General features: G+C 41.3%; 1 protein-coding gene across 2 annotated transcripts in view; it reads left to right on the forward strand.

Annotated features, from left to right (window-relative positions):
• DGKD (diacylglycerol kinase delta) overlaps positions 1-14,215 on the forward strand; it is a 61,413-nt gene that overhangs the window by 2,955 nt on the left and 44,243 nt on the right. For both annotated transcript variants that reach the window (XR_012634100.1, XM_074912750.1), the window contains exons 2-3: positions 12,736-12,846; positions 13,526-13,606. Coding sequence is in view for 1 of the 2 variants with exons in the window: in XM_074912750.1 (XP_074768851.1) it covers positions 12,736-12,846; positions 13,526-13,606 (192 nt within the window). In the remaining variant the exon portion in view is untranslated. The remainder of the gene's footprint in view (positions 1-12,735; positions 12,847-13,525; positions 13,607-14,215) is intronic.

Genomic DNA, 14,215 nt, shown 5'->3' on the forward strand with positions numbered 1-14,215 from the left:
CAAGTAAGTCCAGGTATTATGGTATCAACAATTGATTTGTTTTGTTGCTTGTTGATGTCTTTTTGCTTCAGCATCATCTTTCTTGCATGCTGCTGCATGTATGCTTTTTCCTTGCCCCGAGGGCAAGGAGCAAAGACAACTTTGTGAGTAATCATAGTTCTGATGAGACTTTGAGGAGCTTGCTTCCTCTGTAAAGGCAGACCTAAGTTTGAATTTGTCTGTTGAATGACAGAGCACAGACTACTATAAGCTGTTGGACAGGTCCGTCAGTGACAGTAAGATTCAGGCAGACTTTTACTGTGCCCTGAGGATATAATCTCTTCTGACCACATCTTTTGCTGTAGTTAGCTGAAGACCATGCCTGTAAGTACAGTTAAATCACCATGGAAGCTTACTGTTATCATAGCTTGAACGCAAAGTCTGCTGCAGCCATGGAGTTCTTCAGAATTTACTTGTTTGTCACAGTCACAAACACTTTGAAGATACGTTTTCCTTCCTCTGGTCCTGTCATCTGTTTTCCCAAGAACTGCTGTAAAAAAGCTGCTTGCTTACGAGATCATAAAACTTCAGTGAGCTTGTTTCTGAGCCCACAGGTTGCCCAACTGCGTTTGACTGAAATATATTGATGTGGTGATACTGTGGGACAAATAGAATTGTTTGGATGTAGAGGTGCTATGACTTTGACATGCAGTGGCTGAAGGCAAATCATAGCTAACATCTGTTTAGCTGAAAAAATCTGTTTTGTGAAGATACAGGGCAGGGGAAGGAAGAGTTGAAAGCTGTGTTTGGAAAGTGAAGTACTATTAATGTACTTGTTCTTAGCTAGAAGGAATTTCTGAGGAAGAGAAGAAGGTATAAGAAAAGTATGTTTAGCCATCTCTTAATGGGGATTATTCTGGGTAAAGAAAAAAACCCTTATTAGGATCAGGTATAGCTGGCAGTGTAACTGCTGTTGTCTCAGCTGGCAAAGAAGTAGGGGCTGCCTAGAGTGCTTGATCAGCCATTTTGAGACCTGTCGGACCTGTACCAGCATCCAGCTTCACAGTACACTGCTTTTTAGCCCCTCTTCTGGTCTCAGGCTGGCATTGGTGCAGCAAGAGAAATTCTTGGTCAACTAAGTATTTTTGAAGGGCTGGGAGTTAGGAAAGAGATGACATAGAGAAGGATGATGTGTGTGAGGAAAGGCAACAGCAGGAGCCTCGCTGCCACCTTCTAAGTGGTGTTGAGGACTCAGCTGGAATCAGCTGAAGTGTGATACTGTCTCAGCTGTCACCTGGCATGGATGAAGACACAGTACTATCAAAAGTGGTCCTGGGAGATGAGGGTGTGAAACAGAGGAGCAGGGCACCTTTTATGGACTCTGACAGCAAAGCGTACTTCTTCCTTTGCACTTGACCTTTCATTACAAACCTCAGATATCAGGAGAGTGATGACTAGGCCATCTTCTCATTTCATTCATCAGTTAGGTGTGATTTCCAGTGTGCTAGCTTTGGTATGTTGAGATTTCAGTTTGTTTACCAGACAGGATTTCAACAATGTCCTTGGGTGGCATCAGGAAGACTTCTTGTTTAGACTAATCCAGTCTAACTGCTGTTTACTTTTATGAGCAATTTCTCTGTAATATTTTAGGTTTCACAACCATTTATCATTGCCTTGAACTTTTAAAGACAAGTTTGCAGTATATATTTCAACAGAATTGCAAACAGAGCGAGCAGCTCTCCAAACTTTCTGGGATGTTGGAAGCTGTCTAGTTCCAGTAGCAGAGATGCATGAGGTTAATTCACACAACGAAAAGCAGGATAAATGAACTGGTACTAAGCTTTATGCTGCAGTGGGCAGACTTTATCCAGTATCTGAACTAGCAAGTTTCTGATTTCTGTGCTGTGTAGCAGTCTGTGGTATAGATAACTTTTGTGCGATGGGAGGTTGTGATTCTCTTTCTGATTAGTAGCTTTGAGGGCTAGGAGTCACCCTGAAGCATACAGGCAAGAAAAAACAGGAGGAAGCAAAATGTTTCTCCTCGTTTTTGTGCAGGTTTCCAGAAAGACTAAATTGAATTCTCAAACATATGGTAAGCAGTGTGAGCAACTGAAGAAAGCTCATTTTGTTTCTTCTTGTATTGCCTGATAGATAAAATGTCCTTTTTATAGGTAAAGAAGTGTTATTTTTATTCCTGGAGGGCAAATGTTTTAAGGCTTTCTGAGATGAGAGTGAGGAAATGGAGACATTTATTAATTGGATACAAGTATTGAAAGAAGTATTATGATAAGAAGCAATGCATTTCAATAAAGAGAGAATGTAAAAGATATATGCAACACACGAGGAGGGAATCTTCAGGAATTTATGACTTCGTTCATGTTCTGTTTGTGGCATCTTCCACTAAAACATCTTAAAATGTCTGCCTGGTTTTGTTATGCTGCCTTTTAACAGGGTGTAAAAGAGGACATTTTAGGAGTTTCACATGTCGTAAATTGTAGTGGCTCATGATTAGTCCAGGTAGAAACTGGGAACTCTTCACTTAAAAAGAGAGATAATTGTTGCAAAAGAGAAGTTCTTGTGATTGAATTGAAACTGAACATCTTGAGCACAGGTTTTAAGGACATGAATTTTCTTGGATTAACACCATGAACAGGGTATTTCCTTCTCTGAGCACTTACGAAAAAGGAAGGGTTTTAGGCCACTGTACACGGCTGTTTCTGTCCCTTAATCTGCATTATGTTTTGCATGCTCTTCAGACTCATCTGTTCTGATAAAATTTGGGAAGCCTCCCAGTGCTGTGTTACCACTGGTGTACTGTAAGTTTGCTTCACTGCTGGAGAGTTTTGGATGCTATGTGAAAGCAACAGCTGTTACTTCCTTTTTTTTTTTTTTTAAAAAAAAAAGACCAACAAAACAAAGCACAAAACCACACACACTTGTAGCTTTTCTCTTTCCTTCTAACTATAGTTCAGGTTCCAGGAACTAAAGAGCTAACGGTAAACTTTTGCATGTTTTGAGAACATGGATTACTTAGACCACATGGCTAAAAAGTATATTGCCAGGCTAGTAATTGTTCTCTCAAATAAAATGGGAGACAAAATTAAATGGGTATTAAAGGTTATTTTTCTTTTTAAAAATAAAACTAGGTAAAATATTTAAGAGTATTTCCCCCTACCCAAAATATGTTGTTACAAAAAAATCATTGATATTTTACTTTGGAGAAGTACTGGATTATAAATCAAAACTGTAAAATGTTTATCTCCAGATTATGTGATTAGAAAATCCAGCATATCATGTAAGACACTGCATAACTTTACAGTCTTTAATTACAAATCCAATGTGATTTTTTCTAAAATAGCCGATATACCTGCATACTTAAGGGAAAGCACAAGTGAGATAAAGGGAGGTTTTTGTATTTCCTATTTCCTTGAAAGGTTAAGGCTTGCACTAGGTAGTGACACAGCAGCATCGGAAATTTCAGGGCAAAATACTGTCCAAGTGAAAAGCACTTTCCTCTTGGAATATGGTTTTTCAAGGTTTCAGATGCACAAACCATTAGTTTAAAGTAATTTTTATTAACTCTTCACTTAAACCATTTGTTCCCTACTTTTCCTCCACTAAGTGGTTATTGCTTCTTGTTTCACTAAGAGTTTAAGTGTCTCTTAAAGAAGATGCTTCTGTTTGGTTCTGCAGCTGTGTGGGACAGTTCAGCTTCAGACAGACAAATAGCTGAGGCATCAGCAGTGATCCACATCAGTTGCCATCTTTCGTGGTCCCTTCTCACGCACTTTATCCGCACACTGCGGAAAGCGACGAGCTTATTGTGTGTGCCTGGTTGAGCAGTGCTGCACCTCTGCCACAGCGGTGCAGTGCTTCCACAGGCTATGGCAGTCCCTGGGCTACACGTGGGCAGGAAAGCAGTTAGCCAGAGGAGGAGGTCCAAAGCCTGCTGCCCTCCTTGCATCCAGAGAGGGAAAGGGTGGCTTGCCTGGCTAAAAGGTTGCCACTGCAGAGTTAGGTAGTCGATTAATATGTGAATACTCCATTCGGGTTTAGAGGATATCTTTTTATTTCCTCATGGTCTCATTGCTGAGTTGCAAAGTTTAACATCTGATACCTATTCTGATGTTGTGATTTGCTTTTTTTGAAAAAGGAAATTCTGTCTTGATTACATTAGGTTTCCATCAAGCACATTGTATTCGAGTCTTTCAAGTTTTACTAAGTTTAGCCATGTAATACTCTAGCGGGGAGAGGTGATAGCACCTCAATTTCCCATATATGGAATTGAGATACATCTTTATACACCCTTCTTCATACTTTCATTATATGAAATGCACAAACCCCACAGAGCATCCCCAGGGGAGATGGGAACTGAGGCAGGTGTTGCAAGCTCCAGAGTAATGTCTCGACATGTGGGACAGCTGCCTTCACTGGTTCTTGAGAGTCAGAAGTGTGGCAGACAAAAATAGGGAGGGCATGTGAACCTGCTTTTCAAACCGGTCTCTGATGAGGCAGGTCAGAGGACTGTTTTTGAACATGTAGATCTATTGCTGAGGTTTTATTAAAAATCAGTATTCCAAGAACTCACACCAGCCCTTTCTGTTCTGTTCAGCTGAAAGTTAACAAAACGGTGTTCCCAGGGCTGTGCTAATCTTCCTTGTTGTTGCTGGTGCTGATCAAGATGTCTTGGCATGGTCAAAGGTATTTGCAGGACATTAAAACAGGGAAAATGGAAAAACAAATTAAAAACTTTGGAGTATCCTTTAAAAACGATGTTAAATGGATGAGGAAAAAAAAACTTAAAAGCATAGGTTGTTTAATACATAAATATGGAAAATCTGATAACGACAGTTGTTACAGATGAGATAAAAATAAATTCTAAGGTACCTTAAGTATTAATTAAGTGGCTGAAGGCCAAAAGTTGCTTTGTGCTCTCAACAGTGCAATCCCATTGGAATACCAGTTGGAGTAAAAGGATCAGGATTTGGCCCTACATCTACCAGCCACTACCAAATAAGGCTCCTTGCAGAATTCAGTAGCAGAGTTGATGGGAATCCAGACACAGTGGGAGGAAGCTTTCATTCTCTCAGCCTCCTCGACAAAAGGGCAAAGGATTCAGTTTTCTTCCTCAAGGTATAACTTTCACTTTCCCATGTCCTGAAGTTCTTATACCAGTATTTTCTGCTGGCTTTTCCTTCCTACTTGGCCAAGATTTCCATGACATTTAGCAGTATGGGAAGGATGGGGTGGTTATGATTGCAAGGATGAGATCTGCAGCTGTATTCTGGATGTGCTTTCCCTTACATTCGCTATTGTAAGAGCACCGATGGCGCCTTCCCAGCCTGACACTCTCCTATCAAATGGCCCTGACATGCCGCTATGGTAAGTGCCTGACTTGTTTTACCTGCTGGTGAAGTGGATGGGTGGTCTTGGTTGAGCAGTGGTGTTTTCTGGTAATACCTTGGCTCTCTCTGAATGGATAAGAGCGTTACTTAAGCTCTAGTGGTACAGGCTGCAGCATTAGAGCGTTCCATGTACAATGCTGTGATTCAAAATAAGTTTATATTGCTGTGTTTCAGCAGCAGAGCCATGTGCTTCTGAGTTGATATAGGGGATTCTGTGGTGCTGGTGTGTAGCTGTGTGACAGGCAAGTCTCAGAGCTGAAGGATTCACAGCAGGTAGCGTGTTTTGACATTTTTTGTGGTGTGTAATTTAAGATGGTAGAGTATTTTTCATGTTTGTCCTTAAATGTATAAAGTTCATGTTTTACTAGTACCCTTTAAAATTTTATTCCATTCCAAAGTTTTCAAGTAGCTTTTAAACTGTTGCTTTTATGGCTATCTCTGTGGATGAATTTGAGCCCTCATCTTCCGGCTTTGCTATAGTTTGCTGGGATGACTTGAGCTTTGTGCTCAGTTCCCCTCTTGTGATAAATGTGTTTGGGAAGGATGCCTGGAGTCTATGGAAAGCATACCAAGGGCTTAAGCAGTTAGCGTGCCAGGAGTTGTCCAGCTACTAACTCATCCTGAATCAGAGTGTACCCGTGTGTTTTTCATTCTGTCTTCTAAGTAGCTGACCAGAGTATTCATCTGTTTCAAGTACTTCACTTGGAACTCTCTAACCAAGCTCATTTACCAGGGAACTGCATGATGATATGCTGGTATTTTGTATTTCCTTTCCTATATAAGTGCAACCTTTCTGCATGCTTTCAAATGTGTTTTTCTTTGTTAATTTGTTCACTTGAGGTCTATGAGCATTCATCCCTTTTAGTAAAGAATCATTCACAGTAGTAGCAGCTGAACATGGTATTGGAAAGAAGCTGGTTCAAAGACCTGTTCTTTGTTTACTGGCTGCAGCATTAACTAATGAAGAATGAAGTGTGTGAGAGTTTGTTTCATCTGTGCCAAGGCAGATTCTAAGTCAAGCCATTTCGGTATTTTATTTGCTACAAACTCCTGTTTTTCACTACTGATCTGGAGAATAAGCTTGCATTTCCTGTTTCAGTGCCATCTCAACTATGCTATCGACAGATTGCTATATGCTGCTCTGAATTCTGCTTGTCTTGGTAGCTGCAGAGAGGCTGTCCAGAGAGCAGTCGGCCAGGCTTGGCCCTCGTTGCTCACTGGGTATGCAGAGTCCAGCTAATTCAGCAGAGCTGGAGCTTAGAAAAGAGGGAGGATTGGGAGGATGGTTGTTAGGGGAGATTTCTCAGGCTGTCACATGTGGTTGTATAGAGATCTGTGCTGTAACCTGATATGGTTGCTTCCCAGTTTATAAAGCATAGGTTATTAAAACGAAATGGTATTAAACAATGTACACTAAAAGCCTAGACAGTACCCCCTTTATCAGTGGAGAGCTTGGCTTCTATTACTGCATCGTTAACTCACAGCCCTAGCTTCTATTTTGACATTTGATTCTTGCAGCTGACCTCTGATTTTCTTTTCTTTCCCCCCCCTCTTCTGGAGTCCTTTTGTTGCAGTGAGTTCACATGATGTCTTGTCCTTTTTATACCAGTGGAAGTAATCTTAATGCAGTTTTCTCTTTTGCAAGAGCCAAGTGTAGCATTCTCCCAAACAGCATTACACGGTCTATAAATTCCTTGTGCTCCCCTGTAGATCTGTGTAGCTAGTTCTCTGTGTGTCCCATACTTAGAATTGCTTTACTGGTCCAGATTTCCCCCCTTCAAGCTTCCTGGCGTTAATTTCCAGGGTGTGACCACTGTCTGGTGGAAGGATGTTGCTCTCGGATTAGCTTGTTAACCCCTAGCCTTTTGACCTTTCATGTCTTATTCTATGGGGTTGGTTAGATTTATTCCTGTAGTTTCTTTGTTGGATTTACCGTATTTAATTTGATTTCTAAATAACTATTAGTTCCATATTTGTGACCACAAGGAGCTTTTATGGAACAAGCTACTAAAACTGTTTTACCCACGACAAGATACAGCTCTCTGGATTTGTACCTGCCCTAGTGTGGCAAGACTCTCTTGCCGTATTTGACTGCAGATCTCTATAAAGGTAGCCTGTCAGTTCTGCATATGGTTTTTTTATTTTGTTTTCTCCTTCTCCATGCATTTGGTGCTTTCTTTAGTCAGTTATTTGTTGTTTGGCATCAGCACCCTGCTCAAAGTTTTATAGTACATATAAATAAAAACAGTCTGTGCCCTGAAGTTTTTACATTCTGAAGACACATGGAAAACAGAGAAATCCAGATGCTGAGGACTTTGGTGTTTGAGATTCTTTAGTTGCCATTTACATAGTTATGAATGGTTTTGCTTTTACCTTGTACAGAGGTTTTTTTCTGCATTGGAAAGAAATACCAGTGAAGCAAAATTCTTGTTTCAGATATGCTGCACTGAATAACTGCCCCTAAGAATATGTCATGATCTCAGCTGTAAAATAGGTTGCATTGTTCTTCCTCTGTCTATATCGAACACAATTTGGAACCTCCTTGTGCCAAAGGACACTTGCCAGCCTGACAGCTGGGCATGGTTGATAGTTGCCTTCAGTCTGGCTAATAGGGTCTTGTTTTCCAGATTAGGAAATCAGTTATATCAAGGGCCTTACTTCCAAAAGGAGCAAGAGGCTTAAACTTCAGGAAAGGACAGGCTACTCCTGTGTTTCATACAGTGAGCAGTACTGTGTGCTGGAGAACAAGGGATGCAGTCTGAAAGTAGCTGAAATCTGATACAATAATTCTTAACTTTTTAACAGAATCATTTGCGTTATCAGTATAGAAAGCATTTCATCTGTGTAGGCTGGCTCTCTGATCTCCTGATGTGGGTTACTGCATACAGAGACACCTCAGACAAGTATTGCTGCAGAAAATAAAACCGTATCTTGCTGGTTTTGTGAATGACTACTGTTAATCGTTTGGCTTCTTGTTCTTACGAGGTAGGACCATGTGAAGGAGAAGCAATGAAGCACAAGGCTCTCCCTGTCTTAAATCCTTAATTTAAGTTCTCTGAATTGTTTGAAACCATTCCCATTGAGGTCAGTGGCAAAACCTTTCTTTTGTCAGTTTGGGATTAGGCCTCAACCCTGCACCCGTTTTGACAGAAGAAATCTGAGAACGTATTATTTATCTTCCTAAATGTCAAGTTTTAAAAGGGGATGAGCTGGGGGGAGGGTTGGGTATTGCTTGCTGTGAACTGATTTTTTTTCTGCAGGAAGTCACTTTTCTTCAAGGCCAAAGATAAATAGTGAAATGCTAGAAATTTCCTAGGCTCTGCCTTTTAGCTGTCTAATCGTGTCTTTGCGGAGACACTTAAGACTCTGCTATGTGCAGTGTTGCTTTAAATTGTCAGTTTGTTCAGTAACCTTATTTACACTGTCTTGTAATATGATAAAAGGGGGTCACTGCTGAAACTTGTAGCACATCATTTTAGACTTGATCCAAGAAGATCATTTTTTCACAGTGTTGTCTGACCATGGAGTACCATGCTACAGGACACCACACTGGAGAGAAACTCAGCTGGATAGAAAGCAGTCTGGATAGTTTGATCACAAACAATTTTTATATTTATCCTTGGTGGGATGCATGTAATCAAACCTTGTGGTGTTTCAGGGCAGTAGCTGTTCCTGTAACATCCAATAAATAACACTAAAAATGGATTTAACTCTCTTTTTTTCTTATGGGAGAAGTAATTTCACTTTTGCCTTGATGAATTACATGCCTAGTAATTTGATCAGAGTAGATCTTCAATTAAAAAAAATCTACAGAGAGGCTGGTGAGCAGAAATAACTGTTCAGCTCCTCCCTTTTATTTCATTTGATGTTACTTTGCTGTCAGGTCCTTTCCCCAGTTAATTTTCTCGGCTGCATTCCTCTGCAAGTAGCAAGTCCTTTGGCTGTAAAATTAAAATAGAGGAGGAGAAAGACAGCGATGTCTGAATCATTTTATAAAGTCATCTTGATCTTATCTCCAGCCCTTTCCGCCCAAACCCACCAAACTCTTCTGAGCTGCGTGCCTATAAATAGAACAGCAGCTCTTGTACAGAGATGGGCAGCTCTGAACCAGAGGCTTGTTTTCTCTGAGCAGCGCGTGCATGCGAGAGCTCGCTTCTCACTGGCCTTTCATGTCTGAGTTATGTAGCTGTGAGGTTTTCTATAGATAGAGCCTGGCAAATGACATAAACTGCTTCTTAGGGAGGGGCAAGGTGACCTCTGGATTCTTGCCATTTGATTTAAAAAAAAAAAAAAAAAGGGGGGGTTCTGTTTAAAAGAGGAATGGAGGAATGCACGTCTTGTGCAGAGGTGAGTGAGCCCTGCCAAGGTGAGGGGAGCTGCCTGTTGGGCAGCACTCGGGAGCTGAGTGTGGCAGGCGGGAGCTGTGGGAGCTGGGAGAAAGCAGAGGTTTTGTTTTGCTGTGAGTTACTGTTCTGGTGGGCTGGGCAAGAGTTGGAGTGGCTGGAGTGCGGCTGACGGAGCTTGGGGAGCGTGGGGCTCTGGCTGACCCCAGTTGAAGCATATCTGTGAATAAGTGCAGCAACAGAGCTCTGAAGTCTCCTGCAAGTTGCTATTTTTTGACCAGGCTCCTGGCTGACTTGATATCTTTGGGCTTTGCATCCTGGGAGTCTTCCACATGATTTTTAATTCCTCTCTGACTAATTCAGGGCTTTGCAGAGTTCAGCAGCTACTTTCTCTTTCTCATTTTTTAATTATATGTGGTTTTGTCCAAGGAATGTAGAAGATCACTCGATGTTTCTGTCTTGATCTGGAAAATCTCTTGCTGTTTTCCTATTTTCTTCCCTGTGAACTGCAGAACTGTGTGGTTTCTTTAGCATGGTAATTTAGGCACCACTGCTTTACATTTCTCTTTGATACTGAGGTGCTGGAGGTTAAAGTAACTCATCAGATAGACATATATGTATTCTAATAGGACTCCGCAGAGTTGGGCAGTGCTGTTTGTTCCACTTGGCAGATGGGAAACGGAGACTCGCAGAATGAGAATTCCTTTACTGGGATCTCATAAAAAGTCCGTGGCAGAGTAGGAGCCTGAATGCACCTTTTCCAGTTCTAGATGAGTGCCTTTGGCTTTGGCCTCGCCTTCAGTGTCATTTCAGCAAGGGATGCTGTTGGGTCAGTGTTGGAACTCCATTTTCTCTTCTGCGGAAGCTTCAGATTAAGATCATGGCTGAGTTTCAGATTCTTTGCGTAGCGTCAGCTCTAAGTTAGTTTAACATCTTGTTTCTGGGTATCACCATAATGTGTTTAATTTTGAGACCCTGAAGCTGCTCCCAGATGCCTTGTGGGTTCTTCAAGTATATTCCTACTGCTGTGTCTCTGCTGTGACTTGTGGAAAACAGGTGCCAAGATGTCTTTCAGTGACTGCTTCAGAGTTGTGGGGAGCTGATGTGGGAGACGGCCATTTTTAGATATGAGCTCAGTCTTAAATCGTGCATTTTTATTATCTCTTTTCATTCAGTTGGAAATACTGTGAGTTTGGTGGTTCCTGGTTGAACTAGGCACACCGAAGTTGGTGTTTGCCTGAGCACTGACAGGTATTTCTGCCAATGTGCAGGTGGCTTTGTGAAGCAGTACTGGGAAGCAGTGAGGATTTGGGTTCACCAGCCTCAGGGGTGGCCAGGTCCCAGGCTCCAAGGTAAATGATGTTTGTTTTGGAAGAGATAGAGGAGCTCTCACCCTTTTTCCCAATGCAATGGAGGAAGGTATGTAGTGGCTCCTGTGGCTGGCAGCTCTCTTTCAGCTCTGGGGCTCTGCGGGAGCCCACTCTGTCCCCTCTGATTTGTGAGTAGAGGCATCATCATGGTGGTCCAGACCCTATGATCTCTCAGGCCAGTTTGAGGATGGCTCAGTCTAGCAAGAGAGAAGCATGTATTGTCAGACGGATGTTTCTTCTTATAGTCAGCATTTTTTTCCAAGTGCTTTTTGAGGAAACTTTGAGCTTGGCAAGGGCCAGTGCGTGTGGAAAGTATTAAAATCTGCAGCTGTTTCAAGAAGGAAAGACCCACATTAAAAATATATATAGCATTTTAAAAGCAAGTTTAGTGCCCTGGAAAGGATTTCTAAAACGAACTGAACCCGCTGGATCAGTAAGAGTATTTATTTTGCGCTCTAGTAGCCTGGCAGTGCACATGTAACACTGTGAATTAATTGATACTCATTGGTGACCTGACTGTTACAAACCCGAGTTACACTGAGACCTCTGGTATGTTAAAGCTGTGTAATTTTCCTGGCATCAAGATACAGAATAACCTGTCTTACAAGATTGCCGGACCATTTGTTTCCTGTGTTTTAACTGTGTGTTTATCACATTGGGCACTCTCAACAAGAAGTGGGTTCCTGGGGGCTGTTTTCTTGGGGAGAGAAATAGATTTCTCATGGTACTGAAGCATGACATAACACCATTTGCAGTTCCTAGGCAATATCTTCAATCAGTAATTTGGGGATGAACCTTCAGCTCTGACTTTTCTGCCTTTGTCTTCCTAAGCAGCAGGTTTTGAGATTATTTTCGTGTAGCTGTTGGTATTCAAAATCTGTCCTCAAAGGAATCAAATGTATTTGACGAAGTAAAATGAAGTGCATGTGGATTAAATACATATCTCTATGTATGTGTAGTATGTGAGTGAGCATATGGGACTGTGTCTGCTGGTATGTCAATCTAGTTATAAAGCAGTTAAAGAAAAAAAAAAAAAAAGGCAGTGTGCGTAGACAGTTTTGGCACTCTAGCCCTGGGAAATGGCAGCCAGCCAGAGTACTGAGGCAGGGCCAAGACTATCTGAAGAATACCAAATGCTGAAGTTGGATGTAGCTCCTTCTTCACTCTAGTTTCATTCTTCACCGTGTGGGCCTGCAGCTTGCCAGGTAGATGCTGATAATGTCACAAGGCAGAACTGGAGACAGGGACAGATAGTGTGTATGCACTTGTAATCAAATGCCAATTAAATGAAGGGCACAATTACCCGCGGCTGAAATCTGACCTCAGTGAGTTTAACTGTTATGCTCCCCTAGTCATTGTTAGACTTCAAAATGCTCATTCAGTCAGAAGTTATTTCTCTTTTTTCTTTATCGTGATAGCACCGCAGACAAGGATAAAACTGCACCCCCTTGTGATGGTTTAATCTTGTTAAGTTTGCGTGCTTCTGTTGAATGAATTTGTTGAGCACTTCCAGCAGAGGGCACTAAGAATATTGATCTCAAACCCAGTCTTTTTGGTACGGGTACATTTTGGGAGAGCATAGAAGATGCCTGTAAGTAAAATGTATGCTTCATCCCTCTCCCCTCCTTATTTTTGTAGACTATCATAAAAGAGGGGATGCTGATGAAACAGACCAGCTCCTTCCAGCGCTGGAAGAGACGATATTTTAAGCTGCGAGGACGAACGCTCTACTATGCAAAAACTGCTAAGGTAAGGTCTTGACAATACAGAGGAGTCCAAGGGAAGAAAGTCAGTGGTGGAGCTTTGGAGGCAGATGGGTGTCTGTGAGAAAGCAGCCCTCAGTAGAGAAAAGAACCTGTGCTCTGTAAGCACCTGTCTTCAGATTTTGTAGCTACTAGAAGATCCCAGTGTGTTGCCTCACACTTGGAAATTCTTGTTTTTAAGTGATACATGATGTGGACCTGTGATTTTTTTCCCCTTTGGAGCATTTTAGTAGGGAATGGGCTATGAATCAATAGAAGCTGAAAAAAAAGGAGAAAATACGAATGAAAAGAGAAAATGGAGGAGATAAGCAAGTCTAGAATTTATCAAACCAGAGCTGCCATGCGTTTGGTTTAGTATGTTGATAGCCAGCTAGATATAAATCTGTCTCCTTTCACAAGGACAAAGCCTACAACTATTTTTTTTAAAATAATCCCTTAATAAAAATAAAGTCATTGTGTTCACTGACTGAAGACAGGCAAGTGCGAGCCCCAGCATATGGAACTAGACTTCCGAACCCTTCTTGTTGATGGTGCTGGTCTTTCTTTCAGATCACAAAAGTCTGTGATGGAGTGTGCTAGGCAGACATACAGGCATGTCCCTTTGGGCCTGCTGCTTGTACCTTGGATTCAGTAATTCATTGGGGTTTTGAATTTTTTCTTTCCAGTCCATTATTTTTGATGAAGTGGATCTGACAGACGCCAGTGTGGCAGAATCCAGCACTAAGAATGTCAACAACAGCTTCACGGTAGGATTTTTTGCATTATTTTCCATTCTTCTTGCATCTTTCCCCCACATCCCTTCTGTTTGGCAGAGTTAAAAAACATCTGAACAATCTTCACAGCCTCTTTCACTGAAACAAAAACATTTTAAAAAGTAAACTTATTTTTCCTTACAACATCATAACTCATCTCCATGCACACGGGAAGTACCTTGGGTTATTTTGTATAGTGCTAAAACTTTGCATTCAAGGATTTTCTTACATGTAAGCTAGAGGAGTTTGATAGAATCCATTTACACAGTGGGACAGAAAAATTTGTTCTGCTAAGGGAGTTAGGGGTGATGTTGATGTTTATGCTGGAGATCTTGCTAAAGGAATTTAGTTTTCCCTTCAGGCCTTAAAATATGTAAACTTCTTTCTCTGACTTTATTTGTATGTGGCTGTATGTGTGTTTATATATGCATGCTATATATAGTGGCAAAGCAAAAGAAAGAACAAAAAGATGTCACACAGGAATAACTGTTGAATTGGCTTAGGATATTTGTTACATGTCGAATATGTGCTAAATATTTGCATCCTGGAAACGCAGTTGTCTCACTGCTTCATTTTCTACAGGCTTAGTAACTAGGAGAAAAA

The sequence above is a fragment of the Athene noctua genome, chromosome 8 (assembly GCF_965140245.1).
Source record: "Athene noctua chromosome 8, bAthNoc1.hap1.1, whole genome shotgun sequence".
Lineage (NCBI taxonomy): Eukaryota > Metazoa > Chordata > Aves > Strigiformes > Strigidae > Athene > Athene noctua.